The sequence below is a fragment of the Equus quagga genome, chromosome 9, assembly GCF_021613505.1.
Source record: "Equus quagga isolate Etosha38 chromosome 9, UCLA_HA_Equagga_1.0, whole genome shotgun sequence".
In the NCBI taxonomy this organism is placed as follows: Eukaryota; Metazoa; Chordata; class Mammalia; order Perissodactyla; family Equidae; genus Equus; species Equus quagga.
The window spans coordinates 24895693-24912716 of NC_060275.1; the positions used below are offsets into that span (position 1 = coordinate 24895693).

General features: G+C 40.0%; 1 protein-coding gene across 1 annotated transcript in view; it reads right to left on the reverse strand.

Moving 5' to 3' along the window:
* The window catches only part of ME2 (malic enzyme 2), a 55105-nt gene extending 38875 nt beyond the window's left edge, over positions 1-16230 (reverse strand). Inside the window, exons 1-2 of the mRNA XM_046672153.1 lie at positions 16058-16230; positions 9007-9126 (exon numbers count right to left, since the gene is read on the reverse strand). Of these exons, the coding sequence (XP_046528109.1) occupies positions 9007-9114 (108 nt within the window). The 5' untranslated portion in view covers positions 9115-9126; positions 16058-16230. The remainder of the gene's footprint in view (positions 1-9006; positions 9127-16057) is intronic.
* Positions 16231-17024: the final 794 nt, after the last annotated feature.

The window sequence follows — 17024 nt, forward strand, 5'->3', positions numbered from 1 at the left end:
GCTCCCACCTCTGGCTAACCTTGAGGCTCTGTACAAACAAGAAGTGAAAGCTGATTCATAGTTGTAAACTGCCTGGCTGAGTGCTGCAGGCACGCCCCAACATGTAAACAGAGCCAGAGGACGGGAGACTCATTGGTTCTAAGTATTTAAGTCTCTGTCTAATCACTAGCTGACCACTAAGCAAACAAAGCAGAGACTTCAGTGGGCATGTAAAGACTTTATAAAGAATTTATTCAGAAATGTCACTAAATAAACAGCAGCAAGACAACAAACCCTAGTAGGGGGATCTAATTTCCAGAGCAGCCACATTATTTAAAATGTCCAGTTTTCAACAAAAAATTATGAGGCATGCAAAAAAACAAAGTCTAGCTCATACAGAGGAAAAAATGGTGGTTAATAGAAACTGCCCCCGAGGAAGCCCAAACACTATATTTACTAGACAAAGACCTTAAATTAGTTATTTTAAATATATTCAAAGAACTAAAGGACACCATGTCTAAAGAACTAAAGGGAAGTATGAGAATGATATCTCACTAGATAGAGAATATCAATAAAGAGACAGAAATCATAAAAAGGAACCACACAGAAATTTTGGAGTTGAAAGTAAAATAACTGAAATTAAAAATTCACTAAAGGGGCTCAACAACAGACTCAAGTAGGTGGAAGAAAGAACACCTTAAAGGCAGGTCAATTGAGATCATCCAGTCTGAGAAAAGGAAAGAAAAAACAATACATAAATACGAACAGAACCTCAGAGACCTGTGGGACACCATCAACAGTGCCAACATAGGCATAATGGGAGTCCCAGAAGGGGAGGAGAGAAAAGGACAGAAGAATATTTGAAGAAACAATGGCCAGAAATTTCTCAAATTTGATGAGAAACACTAATCCACACATCCAAGAAGCTCAAGAGCTCCAGTCAGGAAAAACTCAAAGAGATCTACACCTAGACACATCATATTCAAACTGTCAAAAGCCAAAGACAAAAGGAGAAATTTGCAAGCAGAGAGCAGTGACTCATCACGGTCCACTAACCCTCAAAAAGACTAACAGCTAATTTCCTATCAGGAACTGGGGACGTCATGAGGCAGTGAGATGACATTTCAAAGTGCAGATAAAAAACCTGTCAACCAAGAATTTCTAAACCTTACAAAACCATCCTTCAAAAATGAAGGAGGAATTACAACATTCCCAGATAACCAAAAACAGAGAACTCATTGCTAGCAGACCTATCCCATACCAAAGAGTCCCTCAGGCTGAAATGAAAAGAGAGCAGACAGCAACTCAAATCTACATGAAGAAATAAAAACGTGGGTAAGATCAAACTATATGAGTAAATATAAAAGAGAGTATAAATATATTCTGGGTGTAGCTTGTTTTTCTTCTACCTGATTTAAAAGACAAATACATAAAGCAATAATTATAAATCTGTGTTGACGGTCACAAAATGTATAAAGATGTAATTTGTATGACAAAGCAGCACATAAGGGGGGGGGTGGGCTATACAGGAACAAAGTTTTTGTGTATTACTGAAATTAAGTTGGTACCAACCTGGACTAGATTGTTATAAAGATGGTAATTGTAATCCCCAGGGCAAACAACTAAGAAAATAACTCAGAGATAGGCAATAAAAGAAATGATAAAGGAAATAAAATGGTACACTGGAAAATATCTATTTAATACAAAGGAATGGAGCAGTGGAGGAACAGAGGAACAAAAGAAGACATAGGCATTTAGAAAACAAATTGCAAAATGGCAGACATGAATTGTACCTATCAGTCATTACATTAATCTAAATGGATTAAACTCTACAATTAAAAGGCAGGTATTGGCAGAATGGATACAGTAACATGATCCAATTATATGCTGTCTACAAGAGACACGCTTTGATTCACACACAAATAGGTGGAGAGCAAAAGGATGGAAAAAGATATACCATGTAAACAGTAACCAAGAGAGCTAGAGCAGCTATATTAACAGACAAAACAGACTTTGAAACACTGTTACTAGAGACTGACATTTTATAATAATGGAAGAGTCAATCCATTAAGAAGATATAACAATTATTAACATATATACATCTAACAAAAGAGGCCCGGAATATAGGAAGCAAAAACTGACAGAATTGAAGGGAGAAAGACAATTCAAAAAGCTGGAGGCTCCAATACATCACTTTCAATAATGGAGAAAAAAACAAGACAGAAAATCAACAAGGAAACAGAAGCCTCGAGCGACACTATGAAGCAACCAGACCTAACAGACACCTACAGAGCGCTCCTCTCAACAGCAGCAGGATACACGTTCTTCTCAAGTGCACACGGAATGTTCTCCAGGACAGACTGTACGCTGGGCCAAAAAACAAGTCTCAATAAATTTAAAAGGATTTAAATCATCCAAAGTATGATCTCTAACCACAGTGCAATGAGATTAGCAATCAATAATAGAAGGAAAATTGGGGAATTCACAAATATTTGGATATTAAATGACACAATCCTAAATAACCAATTGGTCAAAGAAGCAATTACAAAGGAAATTAGAAGATACTCTGAGATGAATTAAAACACATATCGAAATTTATGAGATGCAGTGAAAACAATGCTTAGAGGGAAATTTATAGTTACACATGCCCATATGAAAAAAGCAGGGAGATTTCAGAACGGTAACCTAACTTTCCACATCTTAAAAAACTAGGAGGCGAAAAAAAGCAAATTAAACCTGAAGCAAGAAGGAATGAAGGAAATAATAAACATTAAAGTGAAAATAAATAAAATAGAGGGGCCGGCCCAGTGGCGCAGCAGTTAAGTGCGCATGTTCCGCTTCAGGGGCCCGGGGTTCACTGGTTCAGATCCCGGGTGCAGCCATGGCACCACTTGGCAAGCCATGCTGTGGTAGGCGTCCCACATATAAAGTAGAGGAAGATGGGCACAGATGTTAGCTCAGGGCCACTCCTCCTCAGCAAAAAGAGGAGGATTGGCGGCAGTTAGCTCAGGGCTAGTCTGCCTCAAAGAAAAGAAAAGAAAAGAAATAAAATAGAAAAAACAATTGGAAAAAAATCAATGAAACCAAAAGCTGGTTCTTTGAAAAGATGTACAAAATTGATAAAACCTTTAGCTGGACTGAAAAAGAAAAAAAGGGAGAAGACTCAAATCACTAAATCCTGTGTGTCTAGGTTTCTCCCTGCAAGATTTTATCTAAGGCTGGGAAATTATCAAGGAGATAAAACCAAAACTGTTGCTCTTCCTTTTTCCAACTCTAGTAAAAGGCTAAAGTGAAAAAGTAAAATTTATGTTTAAATGAACTATATAGTTCAATTAAAATTACTTTACCTATCCTATTGCCAAAGATAAATGAGTTGGCTATACAAGGTTTCACTACCTATCTCCTGTTTAGACTGAAGGGACACTCAAAAGCATTTTATTTATAGTGCAGGGTAGAAGTTAAAATGATTATTAAACAAATAATTTTATGTATTAAGTATGGTAATAGTTGATGAAATTCTTAAATTTGCTAGCCTGCTGTTAATAAGTGAAGCAAGCCTGCAAAGACAACTAAAATTGCTTTAAAATGAATGCTTTGATTAGTTCCTTAACAGTCAGCAGAAACAGTCTTCCTTTCATCTGCCCTTCTCCTACTCTCTCCATTTCCTGATGCCACCTGTCCCACCAGGCCTGCAATTCTCTCATCTCTGCAGCAGCAATGCCTCCTCAGTTTACAGAGCAGAAGTGTGCCTCGTTCAGCCGATCCTGAAAGATCCTGAGCTATTTTCTTTAGACACGTGCTGTTGCTCCACATAAGCCAATATTGATAAAAATCCCTTAAATAGACTCTTGAATGTGCAGGTAAGCATGCTAGGGGGGAAATAAAGGCCCCTTCTATTTCTTTCTCTTCAAGTGCAGTCAGAATAAAATCCACTAGAGATTGGGAAACTACCGAATACTTATTTATAAAATTGATAAGGTGACTAAGTAACTAATGATTTATAAGGTCAAAATTGGAAAAAACAATAGTCAACAATAGGGCCACGGCTAAATAATAAAACATCACCCAAACGGAATAACTCACATTTACATAGTATTTCAGTGCCTAAAATAGCTTTGTAATTTTTCTTTTTTTCTGTATAGCACTGCAGATGAAAAAATTGGGATCCAAAGAGGTTGTCTCCACACTGAAGATTAAACAGCCAGTAAGGGGTCAAGCTAGGACTCTCATGAGTCTTCGTGATTCCATATGTATCTACTAAACTATTATACAGCCATATATCATAAGGCTTATGAAGCATCATGGAGATTATTTATAATATACTCTTCTCAGTGGTAAAATGGCATACAAAATTGAATGCTACAATCTTAATAGTAAGTATACTTTTAAGAGGATCATGGCAAAATAAAAATAGATGATATATTGTGGTGGTAGGAATGTGATTTTTTCTTTCTTTTATAGTCGTAATATTATTTGTGTAAATAAGAATCACAGGAAAAATCCAAATTAGTTTATCTATTAGGGAACTAACCACGGGAGGTTAAAATAAAAACAAACAAAACCCTCAGAGAATAAGAACCATAAAACCAGAGCTCCAGATACAAAACTCAAGCAAGTCATCAAATCTTTTAGGGCTTAAATTTCCTAATCCACAAAGCGAAGGGGTTATTAATTCTCTTCTTCAACACTCCTCTTCCCAATATGTTAATGATTTACATTGGCATTTACCATTTATTTAGCTCTTTTAGCTCTAGCAATCTATGGTACGTTATTCTAAATAGTTCCTTAGGAATATTCAAATTTGGCTGAAATAAATTTGAATCTCTCGTAATATGTCTCCACAATCTTCCACCTTGAAAAAAATATTTGATTTGAAAGAGAGATTCACTAATATTATGGAGGAAACAGGAAAATAAAAAATTCAGATGGCAGGAGGGCTTTGAAAATTGCTAGTTGATATGAATAGCATTCAATTTCTTTTGGATTTCAGAAGGACTCTGATACCTTTGATACCCACATCACTTCATCAATAAAAACGTTTGCTTCTCTTCCCAAAACAGCCATTTCACAGGTCGGAAGAATTGGAAGAAAGTGAAAAGAGTTGGCAGTGGGGGCTACACAGAGTTCAGAGCTGGCCCAGCTTTAATCAGGCAACTGCTTACAGTTTTAGTTGTAATCATAAGAACCCGTAGTCTGAATACTCCCCAGATTTTCTGTTTGAGAAAGTGTCCTAAGGAAGCATTATTAAAATGTAAAGTATCATTTCTAAGTACCTCTAAAAGCTTTAAATCTGCACCAAAAATAAGTATCTAATTCATTTACTATACACTTTCTCATTCCTCTATGATTCAACCAAATATTTGTTTACTGGTACTCATTTTATACTTTAAAGCACATTTTAGCTAAATCTTTAGGTCTTGTATAAGCTAAACAGGACATATATCCTGAGAGTTACAGAAATAATCCGAGACTAAAACAACCCTTCAGATACTTTAATACTGATCTGGATTTGTGATGAGAAACAGAGGAGATAGAAGGCAACTGATTCAGAAGATAGAATCCATTGATACAACGCATTCCCTTAACTTCAATACGATTAGGCACTGTGCAGCCAGCTCCTCACAAGTATAAGGTAGTCCTGGAACATTCAAATGCTTCCTTAGATTCCTGAAAATGTGTTAAATAAGATGAAATAGCACTGAAAGAGGCAAACTCTAGCTAAGCGGCAAGGTCTGTTCATGAAAAACCCATAATTATTCACATCAGATGTTCTAATTAGCTTATGTTGCTTTGGTATAGAAACTGGGTCTTATAACTCGATACACAAATTAGAAACAAAAATACGTTCATCAACTGAAAAACTTTAAATGTAATTTAAAATTATTCATACTTAAAAAATATATACATAACTTAATTAAGACTTTGTAAGAGGAAATAGGCTCAAGGAAAACACACAAAAACCACAAGGAAACACACAAGTCAGCACACTGGAAGAAGAGCTGTGAATAAGGCTAGTTCCTATCTTATTTTGCAAAAGTAGTTGACACAACTAAAGAATCCAAACATCTTTTCTGGAAACAAAACTCGTGCTTCATTATCTGCACTAACCAGCATCATCAACTACCTCAGGCTTTTTCTGTGCCTTCATCCATCCATCCATCTATCCATCATTACTAGGGTTCTATGTGTGCTGAGTACAATGGTAAGGTGTTGAGGATCTAGAAATAAGACATGATCCTTAGCCTCAAGTGGGTCATAGTCTCATGGAGGAGTTAGATAATTCCAATAGAGAATGATACATAGTAATAATAGCGGTAAGCACAAGAACGCTAAAAGAACACACAGGAGGAGTAACCCATCCAGTGTGGTGGGGAAGCAGGGGAGAAGAGTCAGCGAAAACTTCCTACGGGAAAGGATGCGGAGCTGAGTTTCAAAAGCCTATTAGAAAAGTTAGCCAAATGAGCATGGGGAGAAAGGAGAAATCCAATTTGACACTTGTACAGTCCTTTGAACGTTTCAAAATGCTGTATTATCTCCATTATTTAAGTGAGAACAGGGAGGCCTAGAGATGTTAAAGGATTTGCCAAAGTTTCACGGCTAGCAAGTGGCAGAGCACAAATCAGCACCTCACATCCTGCTCATAATTGAGCAAAATGTCCAATCCTTTAAAGGATAAGGACTTAAAAAACTTTTCATAAACAATTTCATATTCATGCCAGAATAGGCAAATCCACAGGAACAGAAAACAGACTAGTGGTTGCCAGGGGCTGAGGAGGGGACAGGGGAAATGAGGACTGACTGCTTACTAGGCATTGGGTTTCCATGTCGGGTAATGAAAAATTCTGGAACTAGATAGTGTGATGGATGCACAAGACTGAATGTACTTAACGTCACTGAGTTGTACACTTTTAAACGGTTAAAACTGTAAATTGTAGGGGGCCAGCCCGGTGGTGCAGCAGTTAAGTGCGCATGTTCCGCTTCGGCAGCCCAGGGTTCACCAGTTCGGATCTGGGGTGTGGACATGGCACCACTTGGCAAGCCATGCTGGGGTAGGCATCCCACATATAAAGTAGAGGAAGATGGGCACAGATGTTAGCTCAGGGCTAATCTTCCTCAAAAAAAAAAAAAAAATTGTAAACTGTACATTATATTTGCTTTACCATAATAAAAAAAGTTTTACAGACATAATAGCAGGTATACCTTTAGTAGACAGTGATTACAGAAATACATTTAAAAAGATTAAGAATTCAGTACTGCCTTTAGTTACTATTTTAGTAATCATAGCAGCAACATACTCTTAAAACAGTATTTATAAATATGTGAAAAATTATTAATTTAGTCCACAATGTTTGAAGCACAAACCTGATTTCTTTACATGGTAAGTCCCCAAGGAGTCCATGACCCTCAAATTGGGAATCACTTCCTTCTTAAACAAACAAATACAACCAAAATCTCTTCCTGATGCTTAAGGGATTTTCAGAAGCGGTCCTTCAATGGGGTAACCATACAGATGCTATCCAACCTTAGAGATTTCAGGCCAGAGTGTTAGATTTTTTCTTTATAGAAGTACTGTAATACATTTTAGGCTATCCTCCCTTTTAAAATTCACTTGCTGCTTAAGGTACTTTATAAATTTCTTATAACCCCCCCCCAACGTAGGTTTTAAATAGTTTCTATAAGGATAAAAATAAAATAAAACCGTATTTATCAAATGTTTACTATACCCATGAAACTGTAAAAAGATACAAAGAAATTCTGAATGGTCCTTGCCCAAAAGGAAGCTGAAATATAAATTCATGAAAACCTAAATACTGTCAGTTATTTCAAGGACAGCTTAAGACATGAAAAGATGCACAAAGCAACATGTATCGATTACTTGCCATAGGAACAGAAAGATAAAAACTGCTACAGGGTTTCAGAGAAGGGAGCAATTATTCCAGCCCAGGGTGGTGTGAAAAGGCCCTACGGCAGAACTGGATTTTGAATGAGCTGCTTCTTGAAGAGCAAGCAAGATTTGGGGAGGTGAGGCAAAAACAAGAGAGGATTACAATATCCCTCATTAAGCTTCATTTAATTCACTAACTGCTTGCTGAATTCTCATGCAGTGCCAGCTACCAAAAATGCAAAGATAAGGTGCTGTGTGTGACCCTTGGTCAAATTCCCCTTTGTAGGCCTGAAACCCCTCAAAACATATCACAGTTAATGATTTCCCTCCCATAATGGGGAACAGATGAGATTAGCAAATTTTTTATGACTGTTGTTTTAAAATAAATCACATCCTCGTCTGAATGTACCTTTCCCAAAAGGTAAATTTCATATACAGCATACACAGAAATAAACCCAATGTACCCTTCCTGTAAGAAATGGCTTTCCAGAATTACTTACTATTTAATATTGCCACTAAAAAATAGAAGGACTTGCCCGCTGTACCCAGCTTGGATAAGGAACAAAGGCAGAACTAGGTCTCAATATTGTCCATCATTTCTGGCCCAAGAGTACAGAAAGGGTCAGGGGTGCCTCTCCTTTGAAGCAGTAGTGTGATTAATGGGCAAAATCACTTGTGTGCAATGATTTGTGTCCAAAAAGTTGGGTGGAGGTGGGGTGGGGGTGGACGTTAGATAACATTTCACTTTACAATTTTGACCCCATCCTCCAAGGGCCCAAGTGACTGCTCCAGGATGAACACCTGATTCAAGCTGGGTCAATCTAAATATTCCACATCTGGCCAAAAGTCCTGGCCAGATGTTATTCTTGGCATTTTTTTTTTTTGAGATAGAACTAGGAAATAAAGTCAATCCTTTTCTGGTGGTGGAAGTTGTAGAGGGTGAAATTTGGGAGATATAAAGCAGTCATGATTCTTGCCATGTGGAAAAAACTGAAAAAAAGTTCACGTAGTAAAAGTAAATACCTCTGAATAGTTCTTGTATAAAGCTACAAAACACAAAAATTTCATTCTTTATCAGTCTAAGATATAACAAACCTTTACCAGGAAGAGAGAAAATGTATGTTAGTATTAGTGTTACTGACCTTGTTTGTTCTCGGGTTCAACATAAGCGGCTTGCCTTTCTCTTTCGTGTGAACAGGACGACATGCTAGAGTACAGGGAGCAGCAACTATTCTCAACCGAGACAACATCTCTTCTTTCACCTGGGAAAAGCAAAGCAATTAAACCACTGATGAGAAGCATATCACAGAACTGCATGTACAGCGGCTATCAGTTTTCAAAAGCAGATTTAGAAAGCTTAACTTTCCACTTGTGAAAAGGCTTTTTCAAAATACATTTGTTTCTACAGGTTCTAATGACCATAAAAAGGTAACAATAAGGTGAAGGCAAAGACTGACTTTTCCTGACACCACTTTAAGTCTTTGGATAACAATCATTGCTACTCTTTACGTATTACCTATTACAGTGTGCTAAACATTTACCCTTTTTCTAATACACATGAGTGGGGCAAGGTATGTATCTTTCACTTATGACAGAAAGAAAGTGAGATGTTAAGAAACAAGGTAACAGTTAGTAAAGAGACAAGTGAGTTCCATGTAAGCGAGTGTGGGAGTTTAGCTTGAAGGTGGAAAAGTGAGTAACAGGAAAGCCTGGAGCATACACATTCAGAAGAAGAAAAGCTATGCAGATTCTTAATCTAGACTTAGAATTTTATTTTATTTTATTTTTTTAGGAAGACTGGCCCTGAGCTAACATCCGTGACCATCTTCCTCTACTCTGTACGGGGGACACCTACCACAGCATGGCTTCATACACAGTGCATAGGTCTGCACCCGAGATCCAAACCTGCAAACCCCGGGCAGCCGAAGCGGAGCATGAGAACTTAACTGCTGCGCCACCGGGCCGGCCCCTAGACTTAGAATTTTTATATCCTAATATATTCAATGTTTAAATTTAATGTACTAAAACTTTTTTGTTTTTAGAAAACCTGTTCTTTAATATAAAAAAATCATGCAAATTAGCTAGAAAACATGTTTTTGTCCTTTCACATCCATCACAAACATATGGGAATTCTTCAAAATGGGAAAACTCTACATAACACAGTCATGCACTGGATAACGACATTTCAGTTAATGATGGTGGCCCCATAAGATTAGTACCATATAGCCTAGATGTGTAGTAGGCTATATCATCTAGTTTATATAAGTACACTCTGATGTTCGCACAACGACGAAATCACCTAGCAATGTATTTCTCAGAAAGCATCCCTGTTAAGCGACACCTGACTGTATATTAAACCTTAAATATTTACTGATAGGAATATAATAGATCTGCATATCAATTCTCCTACCAAATAACAATTTGCAATGCCCATTTATTTCTTTAATCATTACAAATTATCATGCAGTAAGTTTTTTTTTAACAGAATTTCTATTTGCTGAGAAATTCATCCTCTGTATATGGGGGTGTAGCAAAACCATCTGCACTGGGATTATTTAAAGTTGATTTTTATAGGGGCAAAATTCACATAACATAAATTTAACCATTTTAAAGTGAACAATTCAAAGGGATTTAGAAAATCCATGTTGTGCAATGACCACCTCTATCTAGTTCCGAAACATCTGCATCATCCCAGAAGGAAATATGGTACCCAACAGGCAGTTTCCCCCCTCCCCCACTGCCTGCAACCACCAATCTGCTTTCTGTCTTTATGAATTTACCTATTCTGAATATTTCACAAAAATGTGGTACTACATATGGCCACAAAACCCAGAAGTCTGTATGATCATAAGAACATCAAGAACCACAAGAGACGGGGAAGGGGGGTTGGGGACAGGACAGATGTTGCTTAAGGGTACAAACCTGCAATGAACTGTAAGTCCTAGAGATCTAATGTACCGTATAGTGAATATAGACAATAGTATTGTATTATAATCATCAAACTTGGTGAGAGACTAGAACTTAGTTATTCTAACCACTAAAAAGAAATAATTATGTAACATGACAGAGGTACTAATTCTCGCTACAATGGCAATCAGATTATAATATATAAATGTATCTAACATGTACATCTTAAATTTACACGTTATATGTCAAATAGATTTCAATAATAATAATAATGATAATAAAGAATAATGAGAGACATACCACAAAATAACTGATTTGTGGTTTTTGGTTTTCTTCCAAAATGTTCATGTCATAAAAGAGAAACACTGAGGAACTATTGCCAATTTAAAGAAGACTAAACACATGTGACACCTAAATGCAAAACCTGATTTAAAAAAATGCTATAAAGGACATTATTGGGAAAACTGGCAAATTTAGAAGATATACTGTGGCTTACATAAAAGTAGTGTGCAATTTTAAATTTTGTGAACCTGATAACCACATGTAAGAGAGATACTTGTTCTGAAAATACACAGTGAAATATTAAGGGACCAAAAGGTATGATGTGTGCAATCGAGGCTTTCAAATTATTTCAAAATAAACTGTATTATTATTATTATTTTGGGTGAGGAAGATTGGCCCTGAGCTAACACTTGTGCCAGTCTTTCTCTATGTTTGTATGTGGGCCACCGCCACAGCATGGCTTGATGAGCAGTGTATAGTTCTACGCCTGGGATCTGAACCCGTGAACGCCGGGTCACTGAAGCAGAGCGCACAAACTTAACCACTATGACACTGGGCCAGGCCCCAAAATAAATTTTAAATGGTAGTATTGATCATATGTTTATGTGGTTCTTCCAGGAGAGATAGCATTATTTATCACAATTAAAACTTTGGTATCAAAAGATTGGTTTAGGGGCCAGCCTGGTGGCATAGTGGTTGGGTTCGTGTGCTCCACTTTGGTGGCCTGGGGTTCACAGGTTCGGATCCTGGGCATGGACCATACACCACTTGTCAAGCCATGCTGTGGCAGCATCCCATATACAAAATAGAGGAAGACTGGCAGAGATGTTAGCTCAGGGACAATCTTCCTCACACACACAAAAAAAGGTTGGTTTAGTATTGCAGTATATTGGTGAGGCAGGCAAACCTAAAATAGTATGGAATACTTTTTATTTTAAATCAAAGACAATCTGAAAAAAATTACATTTTGTAATCAGTACTTGTAACATAGTAAGAAATATGTTTGGTTTTTGTCCTCAGTTCCTGGTACAGAGCTCCTAAAAATCCTCGGAATTTCCTGAGTGATAGAAGTATCTTTTGTTATTCACAATCGAGTTGCTTGAGAGTTTCTTGGATATTAACATATGTTTCTTGTTTCTACTCCGAGTGCGTCACTCACACTGCCTTGCCCTGGGAGGCAGTGGAACTTACTCTCCGGATGGTGTTTAAAAATGGCTTAGGACTGAAACTGTCCGGCCACTGGCTGCTGGAGACTACCCTACTTGGGGGTAGAAAGGAGAAGGTCAATGTACTCAAGACCAAAATTAGAGAGAGGTCATGACTTGGTGCAACAAGCACAAGCTCTGCAGTCAGACAGACTTGAGTTTGAATCTGGACTCAGCTAATTACCAGTTTGCAATCAGTTGTGTGACCCAGGCATTCCCAAACGGTCTCTGAATTGGTGTTAGTCTGGGACATGCTTTTCACTGGTCTGTGACCAAATGGGAAAAACCAGGACAATGTAATATAGTTTTTCATAATACTAAATTTACTGTCTTTGTTTTCATGTTGCAATTATGATCTTCCTACCTTTTGGTGATTAAAATGTCCTTTCTTTCATAAAAGGATGGGGATGGTAGATGGTACTTTTTAAAAAGGTTCTTAACCTTGACAGAATTCAAAGCTGCTGATCTTACGTCTGGTCCGAGTTGCCACCCTGTGTGCACACTTTTTTTTATAACTTGCTCATGAAGTCCAAAAGTCTGGGAACCACCGACTCAGAAGTCTCACTTTTCTCCTCGATAAACAGGGCAGGGGAAATTCTATACTGCAGAGATGTGACTAGGAATGAGCCCTTAGAGCTTTATCATCATCATAAATACCTTGACTACTTGACTTAAAGGGTTATTCAATAAAATCCATATCCAGGCAGTCTAACAGGGTGGTCAAAGGCAAGCTCTGGAATCAAACTGCTGGATTTAAATCCTGGCTTTGCCATTGCTAGCTCTGTGATCTTCAGCAAGTCAGAGTAAACCACAATCTCCTTGAGTTGCGGTCTTCTCACCACTCAAACGGGGATGATAAACAACAGGACCTGCTACACAGGGCCGTTTTAAGATTTAAATTAGATAATCTACGTAAGATGCTTATCACAGTGCCCTCTAAGTGCTGTCTAAATGCTAGTTATCTAAGCATTATTGTCATCAGTAGTAACAGACTAAGGTGGTCAGAAAGTGCCTTCTAAATGCCTGTTAGTTTCTGCATCAACATCTTCCAAGGTGAAATCCACATTAACAGGCCATGAGGATAATCATGGTTAATATTTATTTAAACTATTTCAAAATAAATTTCTAGGTCAAGAATGAGAATCTGGATGACATAAGGATCCAGGCAACATTAAATGTCATCCTAAACAATATCTACAGAACCAATATAATATTTTTCATTACTTTTGAAATTTGTAAATATTGATCAAAGGAGGTATAATATGCAGCCATCTAATCAAAATGGTGACTTTCAAATAAAATAGTTACCTTTTTATAAAGCCAAATGTAGAGTAATTTTGATATTTAGTGTGAATTTTGTCCTCTAACATTGTTCCTCAGTAAACCACCATACGTTTTAGTGTTATTTACGTTTTAAAATGTGGCTGTTAAGTCTGTCTGAAATTCCACCAACATAAATCAGAATTTATTTTACTTTAACTTAATACAAAATTGAATATAGTTTAGAATAGCTTAGTTTTATATGAAATTAAATACAAGGTATGCATGAACAGTACTACATAGGAGTTAATTTACAAAAGAAATTCTCAAATGGTAAATGAGTTCCTTTATGAATTTTTTAATGTGTTTTCATAATAAATATATTAAAAGACAAAAACATTATACACAGTCACCTTCTAAGCCGTAAGCAATTCTTTCTCAGAAATAACTACTGACCAAGAGTATGTTTTAATTCTCAAGAGAATGAAGAACTTCTACAAAAGCATAGCCCAACATTTTCCAGTAACATATGATAAAGGTAATATCAGCATTTCTGGCCTCCATGCCTAACTTTTAATTAAGTTTTTATGACTACCTTAAAAGGGTCAGATACAGGTTATAAATCAGTGCTCAAAGCGGATTATTTAAAGGTCGAAAACAATAAGATGACAGAGATCAACTTTTTTCTGTATTTCTGCAAACCATGTAACAGCAACATGTAACTGAACTATAATAGTCACGCAATAGAGATACATATACTGTAGTGTGTGTATATATACATACATGGATATGGATACATGGGGGTGAGGGGGGTGACTGTTTCTTCTCTAACTTCCAGAACGCTTGGCCACTAAAGATCAAAATTTATGAGTACGTGGGGGGCTGGCCCCGTGGCCGAGTGGTTAAGTTCGCGCGCTCCGCTGCAGGCGGCCCAGTGTTTCGTTGGTTCGAATCCTGGCGCGGACATGGCACTGCTCATCAAACCACGCTGAGGCAGCGTCCCACATGCCACAACTAGAAGGACCCACAACAAAGAATATACAACTATGTACCGGGGGGCTTTGGGGAGAAAAAGGAAAAAAATAAAATCTTTAAAAAAAAAAAAAATTTATGAGTACAGGGGCCCAACGGTGGTGCAGTGGTTAAGTGTGCACGTTCTGCTTCAGCGGCCCTCGGTTCGCTGGTTTGTATCCCGGGTGCGGACATGGCACCGCTTGGCAAGCCATGCTGAGGTAGGCATCCCACATATAAAGTAGAGGAAGATGGACACGAATGTTAGCTCAGGGCCAGTCTTCCTCAGCAAAAAAAAAAAAGAGGAGGATTGGCAGCACATGTTAGCTCAGGGCTAATCTTCCTCAGGAAAAAAATCCCAAACTTATGAGTACACCATTGCAATTATTAGCAACTGAACAATGCTTAAGGAGCATACAAGGTGAAGAGGGGGTGGAGGCTAATAAATCAGATTGCCTGAGTTTGAATCTAGGCTTTGCCACTTAAAACCTGTGATTTTGGGCAAGTGACTTAATCTTCCCAAGCCTTAGTTTCTTCATTTGTAAATTGGAGATAACAGTACCAACCTCAAAGCACTATTTTGAGATCATTCATGTAGAGCACACTGCCCGACTCATAATTAATAATTAACACGTGCTTCCATTGTTGTCATTAAGATGAATTGCAACACTAAAAGAAATAAGATGCTATTAACTGCTTTGCTTAGAAGTGATTGCCACAAGCATTATTCAAACAGATATGAGATAACACGTTTTGTAAAGAAGCACTTCTGTTGAGATTTGTTATTTTGATTATGCTTCCTACCAAAAGGCAACATAAGTTTTCTAGAATTATCTTCAGAACCAAGAAAGAAAGTCAAATCCAGGACCACGAATATAACACCGCACAAGCAGAGATGGTTATTACCAACGTCAAGGAATCACCTGCCAATTCTGGTCCACAGATGCCATCTCATATGAATGGACAGAATCCTAGAACTTTCTAGCTTGCAACAAACTTCCTCTAAAACGAGGAACTAACGAACGCACACACCCACACCGCCCAACTCCTGTCATTAATTCATCGTTGCAGAAAAAGAGATCTACTGATAAAGGAGCTTCGAGCCACACAATCGGTCTTCAAGGGGCGCGGGAGGCGAGGGAAGAAGAGATGCCGGGATTCTGGAGCCCAAAGGGCCTCACTTCAGGGCGGGAGGGGGGCGCCCTGGGACCAGCGAGCCGAGAACCCGGGAAGTCGAGCCCCGAAACTGGGCGCCGGGGAAGAGCCGCGGACGGTCGAACTGGGGGTCGCCGCGACCTGACCGCTCCGCTGGCCCCCAGCCCTGACTCAGGGACCCTCTTCCCTTCACCCCGGCCCCCATCCTCCACACCGGGACCCTGCCGGCCGCACACGCGGAAGCCGGCGGCGGGGGCGCGCTCGGCTCCCCGAAACGGCGGGAGGAGGCCGGCGCCCGCTCCTCTCCCGGAGCTCCCGCCGGGCCCGCCGCGCAGGCCGCCCGCAGCAGCGCGCCCCTCACCCGGAGCCTTACCCGACGTCTCGCCCCGCGACAGGTGGTGCTGCCGGCGGAGAGGCCGCGGCCTGGCCGCCCACCCGGGCGATGCTCAGCTCCGGCCGGGCCCGGCCCTCCCCTTCCCCGAGCTTCCCGGAGCCCGCGCCAGCTCAGGGTGGGACCGGCGTGACCGGGCGGACACCACCGAGGAAGCTAAGCAAGCGGCGTAGTGAGGACAGGGCGCCGGGAGGAGAGCCGGTGCGGCCCCATGGGCGGAAACTGACGGGAGCGCGGACCAATGCGGAGGCAGGAAGCCAGTCCCGGGGGCGGGGCTCTGCCTCGAGGCTCCGCGGCTCGCGCGCTGAGGTTCCTGCCCTGCAGGACCTTCCTCCGTCTGGTTCCTGGAGGTTACTTGTTTTGAGGGCGGGCGCGCGCCCCTGTGGACGCGATCCCGAGGAATGTGAGAGGCGCCGTGGAGAGTAGAAGGGGTCCGCAGATACAGGCGACGTCTGTCGCTCCACGAACAGAGCTGAGACCGGCTCACCGGGGACCTCGCATCCCCGGGATTGGCGGGGCTTTTGGGGGTAATGGCAGCGCGTTCGCGCGAGAAGAGGCTCTGCGCAGGCGCGGGTGGGGTTGGGGGATGTTGGTGGGTACCAGTCGCCCAGGCAGGAGGAGGCGAGAGGAAGGCTGGGAGTTTGGGTCCATCCTGGATAGCCAGTGGAGCCAAGAGAAGGATGGAGGGGGAGATTTAGGAGCTGGATACAGGCTAGGAGAATGGAGAAGAAGAGGGAGGATCCAGGAAATGCGAGGCTTCCGCGCTTTAGGAACAGTTTATGTTTCTGAGCTGTTTTTGTTTGCGTGTCTAAGACTCGTTCTTCTGCAAAATTCTGTGCCACTCTCCACAGCTGCTGGCACAGTTATTGGCCCGCGGGGCATTTACTAATGATCCCTACCGTCACAGTCACCATAAATAGATTTTCAATGTTCCCTCTCAGAAAAGCAC